The sequence below is a fragment of the Xiphophorus maculatus genome, chromosome 18 (genome assembly GCF_002775205.1).
Source record: "Xiphophorus maculatus strain JP 163 A chromosome 18, X_maculatus-5.0-male, whole genome shotgun sequence".
Taxonomy (NCBI): Eukaryota; Metazoa; Chordata; class Actinopteri; order Cyprinodontiformes; family Poeciliidae; genus Xiphophorus; species Xiphophorus maculatus.
In genome coordinates, this window is record NC_036460.1 from 20,223,347 (window position 1) to 20,243,705 (window position 20,359).

General features: G+C 38.0%; 1 protein-coding gene across 1 annotated transcript; it reads left to right on the top strand.

Annotated features, from left to right (window-relative positions):
• Nucleotides 1-2,388: 2,388 nt before the first annotated feature.
• unc119 (unc-119 lipid binding chaperone) lies at nt 2,389-20,108 on the top strand. Its single transcript, XM_023350947.1, has 5 exons — nt 2,389-2,845; nt 17,230-17,343; nt 17,431-17,521; nt 18,659-18,831; nt 18,969-20,108. The coding sequence occupies exons 1-5, from the start codon at nt 2,722-2,724 to the stop codon at nt 19,079-19,081; spliced, it is 615 nt and encodes a 204-aa protein (XP_023206715.1). The 5' UTR covers nt 2,389-2,721; the 3' UTR covers nt 19,082-20,108.
• Nucleotides 20,109-20,359: the final 251 nt, after the last annotated feature.

Consider the following 20,359-nt stretch of genomic DNA (forward strand, 5'->3'; position numbering starts at 1 on the left):
ATCACAATCAAGTCACTATGTTAACTTCAGGTGTTGTAAAAATAATGTACATATATAAATATGACTTAAAATAAATTTGACTTTGCAATTAATACTTTGAAAGAGAGGTATATAGGCACCCTTATGACAAAATTTAATCGGTGGACTGATTTATGATCCTAATCAATCAATCAATCAATCAAATTTTATTTGTATAGCACATTTCAGCAGCAAGGCATTTCAAAGTGCTTTACATCATAACAAACACAGAATCACAATGCAATATAGAATCAATCATTAAGTCAAGTTACATCAATAAATTTGTAATTGATTACATTTCAAATACAATTCTAAACATCTAAACATTCTAATCATTATTTACTTTTAATTTCCGGTGACCGGATGTGCCCTCCCCAAAATAACTAGGAAATTTCTTTTCTAGTCTAAGAAAGAAAGAAACAAAGAAAGAAGGCAGCAAATGTACATGTTGGTTCCACAGGCTTCCCCTGAAAATATGGATAAAATCAGTCATTACAGGGTAAAAGTAATTTGAAGAGGGGCAAGGATATAAACAAGTCAAGTCAATGACAAGATGCTTTCTGCATTTTTAACTTGGATAACTTACGTTTTTTTTTCTTTTTTTACTGACTTAAATAATACATTTAAATCGCTGCACTGTTTGATAAGTAGAATGTAAATGACTTTTTTGTAAATGGTCTTGAAATTACTTGCTTTTCAATTTAAATGCAGAAAGCTAAAAGTTAAATTTGAGTAACCTCACGTAGGCCTGTTTACTGTCGGTCACATATTCTTAAGAAGTACATGTACAAATGAGGAACATTTACTGAGACACATATTCTTAAGAAGTACATGTACAAATGAGGAACGTTTACTGAAATGTTTCACACTAGCAAGTGTTACAGAAAAAAAATCTATAAGAGTTTAAAATTTAAGTTACAGTTTTCGGAACGGATGAAGGAAATCACAAACTCAGTCAGCACTGACTAATCGTGCTACCATAAATAATGCAGTAAAACAGTGAAACTGCAGGTTTTCTTTAGAGGCATGTGTTTACTCTTACGCAGCAACGCGCACGGACGCACAAACGGCTTGGTGAGCAAAACCTTAGGTAATTAGAAGATTCTAAATCTAAACTTCTCTAGGAAAGGTGACAAACTATATATTATTCTTGATACTGATTATCACTTATTGTTTTTCGTACTTTAGTTGTGTTGTCCTTTAATTCCCTCACATGTGGTCATATGTGCGCACTCCCTCCCCAACACTCACACACACGCCCACGCCTGCACACTGCGCACCACTGCCATCAACCCTCCCCTTTGTGGCCTTTATCTGTTTGTCACTGTCTCCTCATCCTATGCCAAGTGTTAGACTGTACCTAGCAGTAAATGTTTATTGTTGATCCCTTTTAATTGCATTCTTCCTAAACTTCATAGAGGTTGGAAGGAGTTTACGAAAGCAAGGTGTCACAAAGATGGTGAGCAAATGTCCTGACCATCCTGAGGGGCTTTTACCCCTTCACACATGGCATGTTGAGCAGGGCTGGGGTCAGTCCTCTCCTCCCGCCCTCTTCACGCTGTGTATAAGGAAGACATTCTGTTTAAAACCAGAGGTAATTACAACATCTGAATCTATTTAAACTTCTCTAGGTATAGTATATATTATATATTATTCTTGATTAACAGATGTCTAAGGAATGTTTATTTTGGGGAGGGCACATCCGGTCACCAGAAATTAAAAGTAATTAATGATTAGGGTCATAAATAAGTCCACCGATTACATTTTGTCATAAGGGTGGCTATATATCTCTCTCTTGAAATTGGGCCCCTGTGTCTTTGCAAGGCTCTCCACAACAATAGTCCTCAAGTATGCTGTTTATAGCTGTTTTGAGGCTCAAAGGACTGAGAAGTAGTTCCTATAATGAGCTCAGCAGATACACCATTCCACCAGGTATTTGCTAATTGCTGCTGTGGTGGAAGCTTGGCTGGAGACTATACAGCTCCGAGGAGGAGCCATGTGGAAGTAGGCGGCGCTTTGGGAGTGCAATTTGTTTAGACAGCCTTGAATGGCTGCAACAGGAGATTCAAGGATTCCTCAAACATGCAGTAAGGAGTCAAAGCAACATCCCAGGTGTGTTTTTTGATCAGGGAATAACTATGTAGCATGACATAAAGCTCAAAAAGTTCCTATTTTACTCTATTTTGACATATTTAAAACTTTACATAAGGGAAAAGGTGGAGGAAGGGATTGAACTTGGGTGAGCATTTGATAAATTAGAAGAATTTATCAAATGTTCTTCAATGTTCATCACAGAGAAGAACATTGTGGTGTTTTATTTCACCCGTCTGTTCAGTGCAGCCATGACGCAAAGTCAACAAGAGAAAAGACTCCCGGCGGCCGTCAGGCAGGCAGTGTTAGTGGTGAAGTGGAGCAGAGCCGCGGAGCAGCGCGCCGTGCTCGCTTTAAAACGGGATTTGGATTAAATAGCTTGTGAAAGAGCCGATGAGCCCAGCGTGCGGGAGGGAGCAGAGAGCTGATTTTTATTTCCTACTGGATCGAGAAGGGGAGGAGGAGGCATGGAGAACGAGTTATTCTGGTAACAGCGCAGAGCCTGTTTGACATCGCGCCTCTCAAGGCTTCCGGCGCAAAGTAAATCTGTTTTGTGCGTCGAGAGGAAGAGAGCCTCGGTCAGTTCCCGGCCGCAATCCTCTTCGGCTGGACATGAAAGTGCAGCAGGGCTGCAACTCATCAGACATGGGCATCCCGGTTAGAACAGAAGAAGAGCTGCGCAAGAACACAGTTATAACACCAGAGGATGTGCTGGGACTGCAGAAGATCACAGAGAGTGAGTAACCGGCTGTAGGAATGCTTTCAGGAAAACCAAGGGTTTAACTGCTGCTCCACTAGGAGCCTGATTATTGCTTATTGCCTCTCTTGAGGAAGGTTAATACCATGGACAGCGACAGCTTTCAATAAGACTGAAGCATTTGAACCAGTCTGCACAGTGAGCAGGTGGATCTTCACCGTCAATTTCTGTGCACTGCAAGTTTTCCTGCTGGTAATGATAAGTGTGTTTGTTTGTTTGTTTAAATTATTGCTGCTTTTTGAGATCTGAGTGAGTTTCCCTCCAAGACTAAACTCTAGCTCACCTTGCCACACCTGCAGCTCTGAGGTAACAGGTGGCCTGGGATGTGATCTACTAATTATAGCAGATAGTGCAGACAGCTCCCAGATGGAGCAGAAAAACAAGAGCTGTGTGTGTGCGTGCCTCTACTCTGCTGTTTCTTATATCATGGAAACATGTCAACATTTCGTAATAGAGCTGGACCTTTACAATTCCAAATCAAGAGGATCTTTCCTCATTTGGGTGGTTAGAAACTTAAGTTGTTTTGTAGTTCTCAAGTACCTTGACATTCATTTACAGATTTTATAAAATCCTAATAGAGCTAGGAAATATATTCAAATCATTCCAGATATGCTACAGATTCAAATTCAGCTACACACAGTTCAGTTTGATCCATGTTATAATGCAATGAAGTCCCATTCAGTTTGAAATACTAACATTATCTAAGAAAATCCAGCCACCTGCATGGAGTCACAATCTTTTATCCGGAGCAGGCCTGTGGTGACAGTGGAAAGGAATAACTCTCTTTTACTAAGAAGAAACCGGCAGAGTGCAGGACGCGTTTGGACCTCCATCTGCTGCAGCTGGCGTAGTGTGTGAGAATTTGAGCAGACAGAAAGAAAAGACAGATTCACTGGTTTGGGGTTCCAGTCAGTTGCAAATCAGGATTGAGAGATGGCAGATGAATGCTTGGAAAGAAAGGTAAATGTTGGAGTCCACTTTCTCTAGCTCATGAAAAAATTTAAGATGTAACACTGCAGAAAAATCATAAAGTTAAATTTTAATCCCATCTTCTGAGGCCCATCATTGAAGCTATATATGTATATATAGGCTTGTATATTAAGCTCATATATTGAGCTCAATATTATCAGAGCTTAATATTGAAGCTCTGATATTAAATTGTATAATTTCAGGAGAATGTTTTATTTTCCTAAAGAATATGATCGTATCACATTAGGATCTCAAGAAACAAACAAAAGACACATTTTTGCATCAGAGTTGTGACCCAAACTTGATTTAAATATTTCATGTGTTTGAATGCTTGAAATGTTTGAAACAAAACCATTCTTTACTTTTGTTTTTATTTTCAAAAGCACAGAAAATTGGAAGCGTGTATAATTTTTTGTGTATTAATTTCACCCTAATTCATATAAATTCATCCTTGTGAGCAGGAGGAAGTGATGTTTGGATTTAGAGCCAAACTCACTTCAGTGTAAAGGTTTAACCCTCAGATAGTCACCTCTCTCTGCATTTTACCACCTCTGAGTGGGGAAGAAACACCAGCGTCTCATCAGTGTGATAAATCCTAAATCACTCAGGATGGTGTGGTAATCTCTGCTCTCCGCTGACATGTAATCTGGATTATGTCAGGATGGCTGTAACACAGCATTGTGCAATGAAGTGATGCAAACAGGTAATTATTAAGTACGGTTAAAGATAAGGTATGAAAATACAGCATTCATTCAGCATTTTTCAAGAATTTAATCAAAAGGTAAAACTGGAATTTAGTTTGATCTTAATTGTCAAAGGATGCTGCTCTGCTTCCTACATTATTTTTTATTTGTATTGTGAACGTCCAAGAACACTTATTACCGCCATTTTTAATGACCACACGAAAAACACACACTTTATCCCAGAACAGGTTTGTTTATTGTTGTTTGGTGCGAGAGATCATCAAGATTCCTGACGTAAATGGCATCATTTTGGAGCAGCACTGTCATAATGTCTGTTTGATGGTGGATCCAAATGCAGAGCAGCAGAGCCGTTGAAGATTAATAGTTTAATGAAAAAATTATGAAAAACAAAAATTATAGGTAGACAAGGTAGAAACACAAACTAAAGATCCATAGAAAAAAAAATCCAGCAGGGAGACATGAGAAGGATATAGAGAAAAGAAGGGAGTAAATGACAGGAACCGGCAAGGAGCGACTGACAATGGAGTATTTAAATACTCCAGGTAGAATGCTGAGCAAAAGACCTAGGCTGATGAGCTAATGGGTTACAGGTGTGAGTGAAGGGAGCAGGAGGCAGACTGAGGAGAGGGAGAGAGAAAGTGACATGGGGGGCGAGGGAGAGGACACAGAGGAACATTAAATCAATTTAACACTGCAGAATAACTGAAGAAACACAATTAAACTTGAGTGGCAAAAAATGACTAGAACAATAAATTAACACGGCTAGATTCACTAAGGAAGAACTGAAGTGGAAATGGAAACAAAGCAGAACTAATAAAAAAAAACTGTGGAACACAAAAACTGATAAAAAAAAAATAAAAGAAAAGAAACTCAGGCAACCCCAGATCCTAACAAGCTCAGCTTCATTGTGACACACACACTTCAAACCTCATCAACCCACAGCCTGCCTAAAAAAACAAATATACATCAGAGCAGCAAATTCATGGTATGTCCATATCAAAGATAGCTACTACAATGGCAATAAATGTAAAATAATCATCCAAGAGCCATGCATTTAGAATCTTTATGTCAGAACTTATTTTGGTGGGATTTGTTGTTCAAAAGAACAACAAATCTAATACTGTGCAGTCCCATCCTGTAACCTCTCATGTTTATATGATGCATAATTAACGATGTCCTTGCAGTCAACAAAGAGTTGTACTGCTAATTCTTTTTAGCTGATTCAATTAATGATTGTTTTTATTATCTTATTGTATCACATTGTCTTTCTGGCTTCATTCCGTTTGGCATCGGAAGATTTTTGTGTTGCACCCGTTATCTTGTCTTCTGCCAGCTGTAAATAGCTTTTTATGTGTGAATGCACATGAACACAGTCTGAGTATTTCGTCTGTCAGTTTCCACCTGGATTTAAACAGCATGTGGTGTTGAAAGGAGGCAGACAGAATACTAACAGGTGTTTATAGACAGCAGAAAGGTGTTGGCTATGTGGATGAATACAGGGCAGCATGACCTGTTGTTGGTTGTTGGTGCTACAGCTTTATGGAGCTACCTCTTGAAGGATTTGAGCAACTACGCAAAGAAGGTTTAGTGGTTTACTTTGCTAACTCCAGGATTTTCAGTACAATGAATCATTTTGTACCACAATCTGCAACCAAAGTTCTGTTTCTGCTTTACACTTCTTGCATTTCTCTTAAGCATCCACTGACACATTGTAGAACTTGCGGCTGTTTCAATTATGGTTAGATGACCAAGACCTGCTGCAGCTAAACATGTCCAAACCATGACACTTCCACCTCTGTGCTTCACAGCTGATATTAGATTTAATTTTTATGGAACACTGTATTTGGTTTATGTTAAACATGCTCCCTTTTGTGGTCTCTAAATAATTTATTTTTAGATTAATCTATCCAAGGAACATTGCTCCAGAAGCTTGGTCTGTGTCTTTTTCCTGTGACGATATTTTAGAGTTTTGGAGGCTCCTATGGTCTGCTTTGTGTGTGAATCTGTTTGGATGCTCTAACCTTGGCATGTTGGTCATTGTTTTTCTTCTAAGGCTGTCTTTCTGATGACCTCAGACAGCTGTTTTAATCTTACCAGGGTGTTCATAGAGAGCAGTATGAAAAGGAGAAAATATCCAATTGGGTGAGATGATTTAAAGAAAAGCGGAGATTAAATAACCACTCTTTAATAGAAAGGTATTGACATAATTGGAAAGTTTTGTGTTTAAGCACCCAAGAGCAGAGATCTGCTAGGGTAAATTAATTCAGAAATTTTTAATGAAAACAAAGGAGACATACAAAACTTTGGAGGGAGCCAGAGTATAAATCTATGGGGTTTGCAGATTTGCACAGAGGCATCGGGACGACAACGGTAGAATCCATCAGTGAGTGAAGAGAATGAGGAGCTTAAATACTGAGGGAGAGGTTGCAGAGGCAAGGAAACACGAAGAGCTAATCAGAGGCGAGAAGTTGGGAGAGAGGATCAGCACAGGAAATGAGAAGATGAGAAACAACTGGGAAGAGACGCTTACTGGCAAACTGAGGAAGGGAGAAAGCCCTGAAACTTAAATAAACACTAACAGAAAGAAACATCTAAAGAACATTATGCTAAATACACAATAAATAATAATTAATGAGCAAAATCTAAGTGAATGAACAGCAAAGGATTAACAAAAATATAAACATAAATGAAAACCAAACTGTGAGGAAACACACAATGAGGCACAGAAATAAACTAAGAACTAAGCTAAGGGATGAACTGAGACGTGTGACATCATAACAGCGCATAAATAAAAGAAATACAGATGGATTATTAATATTAGGATGACAGAGGGTCAATCATATTAAGAGTGCTGGTCTGTTGTCTATCTCATGCAGAGTTTTGCAAGTTTTTTTTGTAACTTTTTTCATATTTAGAAGTGTGCGTTTTAGGGAAAACTCAAAAAGGATAACATAGTGTAAGCTTCAGATAGTTTAATTCACAATATTTGACTTTGCTAAAGTCGCACATGTGGATATATTTTATGTTCTAATTGCTTAGATCAATACAACTAAATCAGGGGAGATATGAGTGAAACCTCTACAAATCTGGTTTGATGGTTCTAGTATTATGGCCCATCTCCAGAAAAGTATCACAGCCAAACAAAACCCCAGACCAGGGGTAGCTTCTGACATAAAGTTAACAGTTTTAAAAGAAAATAATCCAATTTGGGGAGTAGTAGAAGAAGAAGAAGAAAGTGAGGAAAAGTGGTCAGTTTGTCCTACAGCAGCTTAAGCCTGTAGCAGTATAACTACATACTGTAGATAGCCTAGGATAATCTGACCCCTTAGAATGAGACATGAGAGAGACACAGCAAAGTTGTCAGAGTTTTTTGGTTTTTTCAAATTAAAAACTTAAAAGTTTACCAGTAGAGTTACAGATACAAGTCCTTATCCAGACCTATAAGATTTAGGTCTGGACATTTCCAACAAATGAAGGAATTGTCCTGTATTTATCTCCATTCTTGCAGCTTTATAGCCTAACTCTGCTTTGAACTGCTCCATAGCTTTATCTCTGACCTGGCTCATGTGTTTCTTGGTTTTCATGATGCTGTTTGTTTATCAATGTTCTCCAACAAACATCTGATACCTTCTCATACTAGCTGGATTTACATTGAGATTGCTATTTATTACACACCAATGGACTGCATTTGGTAATCATATGACTCTGAAAAAAAGATGGTTGAATACACCTGCCACATTTTTAAGGGATTTAAAATAAGACCCATGTGTCCTTAACCTTCTACTTCACAATAATTCTCTACTTTGTGTCATTATGCAAGGAAATCACATTTTTCTCTCTCCTTTGTAATGTTATTTGGAGAAAGATGAGAGGAAAGAATCTCATCTGCATTCAGGTGCACATATTGTAACCCCTCCATGAACCTCACTGTTTGCCAATTTGCCCACAGGTGCTTTTAGCTGAGAGACATGAAACAGCTTGTCAGTCACAGGTGCACCGTACATCATCATCATACAGACAGTGACATCTCACCGGATGCTCTCTCAGCTTCAGGTTATTTTAAAAAGATATATCAGCACACGTTTGCATTGTCCTTCCTTGTGTTCCGATGTGACTTCAACACAAGGTCTCGGCATCAATCAGAGGCCTCAGAGTCAGATGGAAAGAATAAGGCATGTGAAGTCAATCCCTGAGGCTAAAAGTCTGTTACTCCAGGCTAATCTGAGGGATTAAGGAGCTATAAATGGCAGCTGGCCAGCTCTGTGAGACTGCCACTTTGGTTTCAGACAGACTCTGTTTCTGAGCACAGAATGGCTCAAGAAGTGCAGCTGAGTTTACTTTAATAAGAGCAATTTCAGGGAAGAAAGACTGCACTGATTTATGCTGATAGACAATATGTTTAACAAAAGCCTTGCTTTGGTACTTTGTCGGAGTCTTTATAGTTATTGAACTACAAAACAGTATCAAAGAAATTTGGGGAAAAAATAGTCATGCAAAAGTATCAGTACCTCTTTAGATTACAGAAACTTCATTGTGTTAATTTGGGATTTTATGTACCAGACTAATATAAGGTAGAGCATAAATGTGAAGTACAATGAAAAGTTATGTATGTTTACTAATCCCTCTCATAAAAGAAAATCTGAAATGTGCGCTGGACATTTGTATTCATCTGCTTTTAATCCAGTACACTGCAAAAACACAAAATCTTACCAAGTATTTTTGATCTTTTTTCTAGTGCAAATATCTTAGGAAACTTGAAATAAGACAAAACTAACTTGCAGCTAACTTTTCAGCAAGATAGGACATTGTCTTAAAATAATAGTTCCTTAACATTGATGAAAAAGTACTAGTTACATGTGAAATGATCTGTCAGTGGAACAAGACATTTTTCCCATATTATAACTAAAAATGTTTATCATTCTGATAAGTTAATTTTATCTTATTTCAAGTGTACTAAGATATTTGAACTATAAACTAGGCCAAAGCTAGTTATTGAGATGTTGTGTTTTTAAGTTTAATTGAGTTTATATATCACTTAATTATTGAAAGTGTTCTGAAACAATATGCCAGCTTTTGAAATAGAAAAAGCATGTCATAAAACGTCATGGTCCACCAAACTGACAGCCATTGAGAAGAGCATCGATCGGATAAAAGCTGTCAGGAGCTGCATGATAACTCTGGAGGAGTTGCAGAGATCCACTGCTCAGTTTGAACAAATCTTTTGGAATAGTAGCAAGAATAAACTTGTTTTCGAAAGAGAGCTAGAAATCAACAAAAGTGAAAGAAGGTGCTCTGGTCTGATGAGTCCAAGAGGAGACTTTTTGGTCTACATTGAAAAGGCTGTTTGCAAACTAAGATCATGAACACAACTTCTCCGGTATGAAATGTTGGGGTGACAGCATGAGGCTCAACATGATAAGAGTTAAAGTGCAGATGGATTGAGCCAATCACAAAAGTATGCACTTTGTCAACTTGTTGCACATTTTTTCATTTCATGAGATTGTCGCAGTAGAGCAACCCTGAACTTCCAACCAGAGCTACAACTGAATGGTTTCAGGTCAAAGCCTATTCATGGCCAGATGTAAATCAAACTGAGAACCTGGATGAATAGGAATGAGCACAACTGATGACAATATGATGTATGTTTTTGGGATTTTTTTGTTTTTCACAATGCAAAGCACTTTGAACTACTTTGTTACTGAGATGTGCTATACAAATAGACTTGAGTGATTTATTGAGTGAGCAAAGACCTTCTGGTAGAGACACGCCTCACGCTGGAGGTTTGCGGTTGTGACGTGACAACATGTGAAAAGGTGCAGATACTCCTACCAGGAACTATCAGGAAACCTCATGCCAGAACTTTGGTGTAGCTGCAGCAGTGCTGGAAACAAATCCCCCGTTGACAAGTGTTCTCTTCCCCTCGGGCTTCAGTGTTGCAAAATAAAAACACTGAATTTGATTTGCATGCAGAGATTGTCTCATATCAGATAATCTGCTATGATTTAGTGCTGTACCTGCTTGTTGACCTGGGAGGTGAATGATGGGAAAGAGAGACAGAAACTGCTGCAATTAAGGTTGTCATTATCTACTGTAGAGAAATTCACAACAGAGATGATTCTGTCAGACATTTTTATCATTTTTCAGGTGTTGCAGAAAAATACATTATATTTGTCTATTTGGAGGACAGTGACTTAAGAAAAAGTATATATATATATATATATATATTCCTCCTGGTTTCTCTAGTGGACTTTCTTGGTAGATCTCTAATGTAATCTTGGTGAACAATTTTTTAGACATTCTTAAAGTCACTCATATACACAGTGTTACAAATTATTATGCAAATTATATTTTCCCAGATTTTCTTAAATGGTCAATGCAAATGATGGTCAGTATAATTTTCAAGTCATGAACTATTACAGTATAAATCAAATTTTACTGAACAAAGCTCCCCATGAGAACAGTATTTCTTTCAAAAATAAAAACCCAAAATGCACTTTTCCAATTTATTATGCACAGCAGATTTTCTAAACATTTTATGGATTATAAAGAACTGCAGATGGTCATTCTTTGAATGTGCAGCATTAAATGGTCACATGTACTAAAATCAAAGCTATTTCAATCAAAAACATCTTAAAAGACAGAGTTACATGTTAACATAGGACCTTCTTTGATATCACAGCACAATTCTTGCATCCATTGAATTTGTGAGTTTGTGGAAAGTTTCTGCTTGAATTTCTTTGCAGGACGTCAGAAAACCTTCCCAGAGCTGCTGTTTTAATATGAACTGCATTCCACCCTCAGATCTTCTGCTTGAGGAAACTCCAAAGGTTCTCAATAGGTCAGAGGTCAGAGGAGGATGGTGACCACCATGAGTTTCTCCCCTTTCATGCCCATAGCAGCCAAAGACACAGTGGTATTCCTTGCAGCATGAGATGGTGCATTGTCATGCATGAAGATGATTTTGCTGCTGAAGGTACAGCTCTTCTTTTGAACCATGAAAGAAAGTGATCAGTCAGAAAGTCCATAAACTTTGCTGAGGTCATTTTCACACCTTCAGGGACTCTGAAGGGGCCGACCAATGATTCTCTCCCCATGATTTCGGCCCAAAGCATGACTCCACCACCTCCTTGCTGATGTCACAGCCGTGTTGGGATGTGGTGACCATCCACCACCAATCCACTACTGCGTCCATCTGGACCATCCAGGGTTACGGCTGGGCCCACTGCGACCGTTTCTGCTTGTGAGCTCTGGTTAGGGGCCCAATAGCCGGTTGATGCACCACAAGCCTCTGGAGGATCCTCCACCTTGAGGTTCCAGAGGTTCCAGCAGCTTCAAATAACTGTTTGCTGCTTTTAAGGGCATTTTAACAGCTGCTCTCTTAATCCAATGAATTTGTCTAACAGAAACCTTCCTCATTATGCCTTTATCTGTACAAACCCATCTTTGTTCTGAATCAGCCACAAATCTCTTCTCAGAACAATGATAACGCTTCAGTTTTCATTAAATATCTAATGTTTTCTTACCTTGTCATACGGCACTACATTATCTGATGATTTTCGTCAGCAGAGATCCTTTCTCTTTCCCATATGTCTTGAAACCTGTGGCCTGCTTAATAATGTGGAACATCCTTCTTAAGTAGATTTCCTTTAATTGAGCTCACCAGACAAACTAATCAACCAGCTCTCTGAAATTAGTTATAGTGATTCAAAGAGCCCTGACACACAATACCATCTATAAATTTAATAGCACAGCAAAAAATGTAATCTTTATGACACTTAAATCCAATTTGCATAATAATTTGGAACACGGTGTAGTTCTTTGGATTTTGGTTATTTTCCAATCTTTTTCTGTAGAGAAAGAAATTTTTCTGCACTAAGAAATTGGCTGCTAACTTGAATACAATGATTTTTAGTTTGATCAGTCCTGACTGATGGACTGGACTGACTGGCTGAAGGGAAGCTGAAAAATCAGATGGTTTTCTGGATCAGTTAATGCACCATTAATAAATGGTTGCAGTGAATGAGTAAAGAACAGTGTTAATTTTGACAGCACTCTTCTCTTTAGTTTTAGTTATAATCTTTTGACAAATAACTACAAATGTGAGCTTCATTTGTAGTTATTTTATTTTACAGTGACAAAATTCAATAAACTTAGTCGACTAAAACATGAAGCAATTCTTTTTGGTGTCACGCGTCATTCCCATTCTTTACCCTGAGGTGCGATATGGAGCCTTTTAATAAAAATAAAGTTATATTTCACAATACACTAAGGTGGCAGTAACAGGTTCTTTCATGAATATAAGAATAACAAACTGATAATGGATGGGTAACTAGTCAGACTATAAATCCTGCAGTTGGCTGCTCAACAACCGCAGCACTACCTCAGTGTGAGTCACTGATTGCTCTTCATAGCTCACATCATCATCCAATCATCATCCAAAAATGGAAAATTTTCAAATGGCCTAGATTGTCTTAGTTGTAAGGAAGGGGGAAATGCAAGTTTTATTTCATGCAGCTAGTGGAGAGTGTGTAGCAGTGGGTAGGTGTGGGGAGGAGCCAACACTTTCAATGGCATCTTGTTGAGTTTAAAATGCAAAAATATGATGGACGATTTTTGAAATGTTGAAAATCAGAAAACATCAGAGTCAACATCATTATAGCTTTACTTTAGTTTTATGAGTTGATCAAACTTTTTTTTTAAATGGTTTCCATTGCAACCAGCATAATATAATCCTGTTTTTTGTTCACCCACGGTGTAAAAAACAGACATGCTCCAGGCTGGATGTTGCCGTCTATGTCACAATGTGAGCGGTTATTATTTATAGGTGACTCACGTTGTTATTTTTATCTCTGTTTCTGAAAAAATCCTGAGCAGTTTGAGTCAGCCACTGTTCTGTTATTAATCCAATAATCATCTCTTTTCATCCCACACAGATGTTACCCTTACATGAATGATTTTCAGAGGAAAAAAGAAATTTAGTACCGGATAAAATCCATAAGATTCTGTTGAGTCTATGTAGGCCAGCCTCTGATTTCTCTGTGGAAGAATTAGATGAAATACAGCCTATAAACTGTGTCATGTTCATACGTTCATTCAGTTAATTGTTTATGGCAGCGTCTTTTTTTTTTCTTCTCCCCTCCAGGGGATCTTTTGTGGGCTCTAGTGTCTCTTATATGAAAGTAGGCTGGCAGGAAAGGGGGAGACATGCGGCAAATGTCGCCGGGTCCGGGAATCGAACCCGCGACGGCCGCGTTGAGGACTCGAGGCCTCCAAATGTGGGTTGCACTATCCCCTACACCACCACAGCACGCCCCGGCGGTGTCTTTTTAAAGACTTGCTGAGTGATACTTTTCATCATCAGGCAGTATTTTTAAATCTCATCTCAGGAAGTTTATTTAGGTCTGTTTAACACTCTGTGCTCACATACATTGAAAAAAAGCCCAAAGTCAGAATTAATTTCAGTTCAAGGAAATTATAACTTATCATATTTGCTTAGTATGCCAAGAAAAGAGTGAACTACACATTCATAAAATAATAAAATAAAAATCATTACCTTTTCCTTTACATAAAAACAAGAATTAAAACAAAATGTATTATTATTTAGTGCAATAAGATCTATAAATAGAAAAATAATCATTCTCCTAATATAGTGGCAGAGATCTTTGAGATAGGTTGGGTCATGTTAAATTTTAGGTATGTGTTCAATTAGAAAATTTACATTTGTAAGTGAGTAATTTCGTCCTTTGAATATTTGTTTGCAAACTCAGTAAATGATCAATTAACAAACTCCTAAAAAATAGATAGTGAATTGTTCAGCCTTTACTTGTAAAAAAACAAAAAAAAAGGACCGTCTTTTCCTAATATTTTAAGAGTCATAAAGTTCATTTGTGTAAGCAAACACTTAATAATAAAAACGTAAACTTTTTCGGTCTCATTTGCTACATAGAAAAAACTGTACAGTATTTTTTAACAAAATCAGAAAAACGTCAGGGAAAGATGCAACAATGTGGCTAATTTTAGTAAGTATTGTGATTTTACTATATTAGTAGTTTGATGCTCTTGTTACTTCAATCCAGTCACTTTACATTCCTTTTGATCTCTTTCTTTCCTGTCTTTTACTAGGTTAACATAAGAAATATCAAACATAGTGATGTAATAATTTGTTAACTCAGGCAGGCCTCTTCCCCTCATTTAAAGCAACATTTTCCATGTCTATTCCCTCCCTGGGAAAGGTTACTCAGGGATGCTGGAAATATGGCTCTGATCGATTGTCAAACCTCGGATTCAGGAGAATCACTGTGGCTTTTATCCCATCAACCACTTCTTTAGTCTCACAAAACTGCTGAGAGGGTCGTTTGCTGATTTGGAAAAAGGTGAACTGTTTCCACCGAGTCCACCTGAACCTTAAGCAGGAAAATCCAAGCATCTTCATGCCTTATTCAAGACTCATGGTAGGATGAAGTGGGAGATGGGCAGATGAACCTGGAGCCTCGTCTGCCATAATCTGGTCATTTTTCTGGTCTGTCAAATAACTGGTCTACCTATGTTCTGACCCTTAATACAATCATGAATTATGCAGTTTAATTATTATTAGTAGTAGTGAGATTTGTAAATAATTTTCAGTACTAGCAAGACTGAAGACATTACTTTAATGTTGTTGATTTATAGTCAGAATGATGAAAGTTTGTTTGTTGAAACTAACAACACTATTCTGTGTAAAATAAAAAACAACAATTAGCCAGTGGAATAGTGACAGCAAACAACTACAGAAACCAATGTCAAGTTTTAATTATTTTTGGTAACAATTATGATAAAAATATGTTTTATTTCTGACACAATAGTGTTTCATGACCTACAAAAGACGTCCCATATTTTATTAAGCTTTTTTAAATAATTTAATTCAATATTTAAATTTATTTTAGATTAAATTTCTAGGTAGTACAGGGATGCCTTTAGAGGTTTAGAAGGCAAAACACGACTTGCATTTTCATGTTTATACGGAGGCCCAACAGGGTCAAACTAGTGGAACTCAATAGATCAATGTCAGACCTTTGACTTTGATGGGGAAGTTATTGGAAACTTATTTCATGGTAAAGCTGCAGGAACAAGAACCATAAAATAATTAAATGTTTAATTAACTGTCCTAAGTTTATGACTATTAAACAAATTATTTATACATTTAAATAATTATTGATTTATTTAATAGTGCATTTAATTAATGACTATGTGATGTATGTATTTATTTAATTTGGCCCTTTTGGCCTTCCATAGGTTCTTGTAATGTATGTTATGAAGAAATACAAAAAAAAAAAAACTAAATAAAAACGGAGGTCTAAAAAACTAACAATTCCCTCAGACTCATGCTCAGCACATCCTGTCAGCTCTTAACTATTTTTCGGTGTCCAATGCTCTGCCATGCTGGCCATTACATCAAACGGCAGGCTCTAAATAGTCATGTTTTGCGAGGAGGATATTTTCAGACAAGGTGTTAGCTGTTGTGTACTGTACTTTATGAAAAGGTTTATAAATATCTCTGAGCAGGTGGCTAAAGCCTGAGCTGCCCATCTGCTCCTTAACCCTCAGAAATACAAGAGGATGCAACTCTGTCTGATTGTACAGTGCAGATGTTTTCATATTTTTACAGTGAACTTTAACAGAAACCTGCCAGACAAAACCTACAAAAATTTCTGCAGCACAGATTTCTAAAGTTGGCATTCTGTATTTTAAGAGAAATGGTGTGTCTTTGTGTGTGCGTGTGCGTGGGGGTGTACGTATGCAAGTACTTTAAAAGCAGTCGGTCCATGTGATGATAAAACACAATAAGCCTCTTAGGTCTAATCCAGGCCCATTGGGTAGGGAGTGTCTCACACATGGCCACGCGCGCACACACACACACACACACACATGCATACTACCATGCAGAGTTAACATAATCATTAGATGCAGTTGGAGAAAATCAGCAAGAAAGCCTGAAAGTGTGAAGATGGGTTGTTGAGAAGTAACCTTTCACCTGATGGGGGGCATGTGTGTGTTTTTTCAAAGGATTCATGATTTGCACAAATAGTCGACCATTTTGTCCCTTCACAGCCAAAAACCCTATTGTACTTCATTTGGTTTTGGATTTTCTGTGATGAAACAAGTAGTTCAAAATGGAGGAAGTAAAATCATGCATGGATTTAAAAGTTTTACCAACATGTTTGTTTAGTGTGTTTTTTTCTGATTTGAAGCAATATCAGTTTTTGGTGGTGGAGATTCATGTCGGTACTCTGGGTGTACCGACATGAATCAATACAGAGTCTAATAAAGATTTGGGTAATAGAATGCTATCTTGAAAACCTGGAACGCATCACTGAATCTAAATCATCAACATACCCACTAAAACATGTAAAAATCTACTATTTTAAGGATGCAAAAAGATTTCTTTTGATTAATTATTGAAAATTTTACAAATCGTTTTTAATGTGTCTCAAAGGTTTGTAGGAGAACAGTAGCAAGCAACATGATCATGAAATGCTGCTCAAAACATCATCAAAAAATGGAAAGAGTGTAGCCCAACTTCAGACCAACTAATATGTCCATCCGCCTGTTTTGGCAGACAGACGTTAGAAACATCTATGTTTGCTTTCATTTCACATATTTTAAATTTGGTTGTTTTGGCTGTGTGTGTGTGTGTGTAATCTTTTTTTTCAGATTACCTCTGTGCTCCAGAGGAAAATGTCCACATGATTGACTTCACCCGGTTTAAAATCCGTGACATGGAAACAGGGACAGTCCTGTTTGAGATCACTAAACCTCCAACACCAGGTCAGAGCCAAGCCCCAGAGACTAAAACTGCCGTCTTTAAAGTGAAGAAGCATAATTTTATGTTTTTTTTCACCTGTTTGTGTGCAGGTGGTTTAAAGCAATGTGACCCCAACGCCGGCCGATTTGTTCGATACCAGTTCACCCCAGCCTTCCTCCAACTACGACAAGTTGGAGCCACGTAAGTCAGAATGTGGAGGGTGTGTATGATAAGGCTTTATAGAAAACAAAAGAGTGCGTTGCTGTTGCTGCCGCTGCTGCTGAGGAGCAGAGGTCGGAGGCATGACGGGTTCAGTTTGGGACAACAGACTGACGGTGATCCGTGTCAACAGCTCCGCTGACTGTAGCAGACAGACCACATTAAAGGTGTTCGTCATTTCAGTCCCGCTCTGTGACTTATTGAGGTTTTGAATTCAATGAAGCAGCTTTATTACACAGATATAAATTCATATTACACTGTGCATATAATGATAGTTTCTATTTCATTTTTATCAGAAAAAAACATTTGTGATGACCATTAGTTCCAGCCACAATTATAATACATGGTCTGTTATTACACTGTTATTATCTCTTTTTACCACTATTCCTATTGTTATTACATGATTTAATAGCAGTGAGCATTTTAATATACTTACATTTAAAACTGTACTCCTTTCCCACTCTTTCTCCCAGTTCACCAGTCATTGTTAGAAGAACAAAAATCTTCCATTCACTCCACACATTGAATCTTGGATTAGGTTAGGATGTAAAGGACACATCAGACCCGACCTTCAAATCCGGTAAAAGGAAGAGGCAGCTGTATGTCACACGTAGAGGACCATTTGAATTTGAACAGCCTTCGCTGCATCGCTGTGACATAATCTGCCTTCAAAATCAGCCTTCGAAGTGTCAGACCCCCGAACTTGACCACAGTATCTCTGCAGCACAAATTGATTGCTTAAAAAAATAGAAATTAATATAACAATCATCACTGGAACGATTGTAGTAAAAACTTTATTTTGGTGTTGCTGCAGATGCAAAACTATTTTCTTTTGCCTGTCACGTGCTTCACCACAGAATGTTTGAAGCTTTAAACTCAAACTGCAAGTTTGTGAAACCTTTTCTGTAATCTGTCAATTTTGTGTTCAAAAAAAGATTTGAATTGTTCAAAATATTAACGTATTTTGATCTGAAAGCTGCGTGAACAATAACTGTAAGGGAAATCGAAGGGTGACCCTTTCATCCACTTTCCAGCTGTTAAAAAAGGCCCAGACATTTTTAGAGCATCAACAAGCAGCAGCACATTCGGTGAGTCCATTTTCTCCTTGTGTCGCCACAGAGTGGAGTTCACAGTAGGAGACACCCCCATCAACAACTTCCGTATGATCGAGAGACACTACTTCCGAGACAAGCTCCTAAAGAGCTTCGACTTCGAGTTCGGCTTCTGCATGCCCAGCAGCAAGAACACCTGCGAACACATTTACGAGTTCCCCACGTTGTCTGAGGAAACAAGTGAGTGTTTCGCATACAGGGACGCATGAATGTGCGACATCACCAAAAGAGGCAACGACACTCACACAGATAGAACGGGCTTAATGTAACAAAATCCTGATTATGGTGTGGCTTTCCTCTCTGTGTCTCTCTTTCAGTGCATGAGATGATCCAGCACCCTTATGAGACTCAATCCGACAGTTTCTACTTTGTGGACAACAAGCTGGTGATGCACAACAAAGCAGATTATTCCTACAGTGGAGGGCCGTAGGAAGCCCATCTCCGCTGCTCTGATTCAAGACATTTTCAGAACCAGAAACACATGAACTGATGGACAAATCACTGGCTTTAGACGGCCATTTATCATCCCTGTTAGCTCCACGCATTCCCACTCAGGCACTAAGCTGCCTGGACAATCAGATTCCCCTTCCGGAGGAGCAGCAAAGTCTGCCAGTTCGCATCAGAGTGCATGGATGGAAGCGTGTGGGCAGCACAAACAGGCCACTGATTTCAGTCTGCATATGTGGGCTCAGCTTCATCTGGAAAAGAGAGGACCTTTTTTTTTATGTTCTTGTTTTATTTTTTGTGTTAGTTGGTGGCTGGAAAATAAGCAAAATCCCACTATGCAAGCCCAAGAGATAACATGGTTAATTTTTTATGGGATTTTACAAATTTACTGCGTTTCTTTAAGATTCAGCAACGGCAATAGTAATATGAAATGGACTGAAGAAAGAGAGAGAGAGAGAGAGAGAGAGAGAGAGAGAGAGAGAGAGAGAGAGAGAGAGAGAGAGAGAGAGAGAGAGAGAGAAAAACAAGCACTACAGTGATTACCAAGAAACCTAGATGCAGGTTTTGAAATATCTTTAAGTTGTTCTGCTGGTTATTTAGTTATAAAAGTTAAGATGTCTAATGCAACACAAGATGTTCTCATATTTTGTGAAAGAACTTCCTCCTCCCTCCAGGCCAGGACTAATCCTTCCCATTAACCAGTTTTTGAATTTACTTAAAACCTACAGCTGTAAAAATACAATCTCTGTTTCAGTTTAAGAACATTTTCCCAGTATTTTTGCAATATATGGAAAACCCATTCACAGTGGAATAATGCAAACAATTCAGTCTGACCAGGAAACGTTTTTATCAGCCTCTTGAGCAGGAATAAGCTCCTTCTTGTAACGTTTCTAGATGTTTAGGCTTTAAGACAAACTTTTTCTCAATCACCTTCATCTAGAGTACAAAAGTATTTACATCCATTTAATGCTTTATGCTGTCACATTAAAACCACAGTTTTTGGTGTATTTTATAAGGAATTTAAGTGGCAGAAAAACACAAAGTAGTGCAAAATTTCATGGGTTTAAACATTTTCTAACGGATACATTTTTTCCACATGTGCATGCATTTATATTTATGTTTTGTCCCAGATTGATCTGCCTCCATTTTCCCATCATCTCTGCCTGGCTTCTCTGTCCCTGCTAAAGAAAAACACCCCACAGTGGGATGTGTCACTGCGAGGTCCAATTTTCATTTATAAAAATTAAAAAATGAAAAGCAT

Coding starts and splice junctions, on each gene's coding strand:
- unc119 (XM_023350947.1), top strand. CDS start 2,722: ATGAAAGTGCAGCAGGGCTGCAACTCATCAGACATGGGCATCCCGGTT. Junction 2,846..17,229: donor ACTGCAGAAGATCACAGAGA/GTGAGTAACCGG, acceptor CTTTTTTTTCAG/ATTACCTCTGTGCTCCAGAG. Junction 17,344..17,430: donor CACTAAACCTCCAACACCAG/GTCAGAGCCAAG, acceptor GTTTGTGTGCAG/GTGGTTTAAAGCAATGTGAC.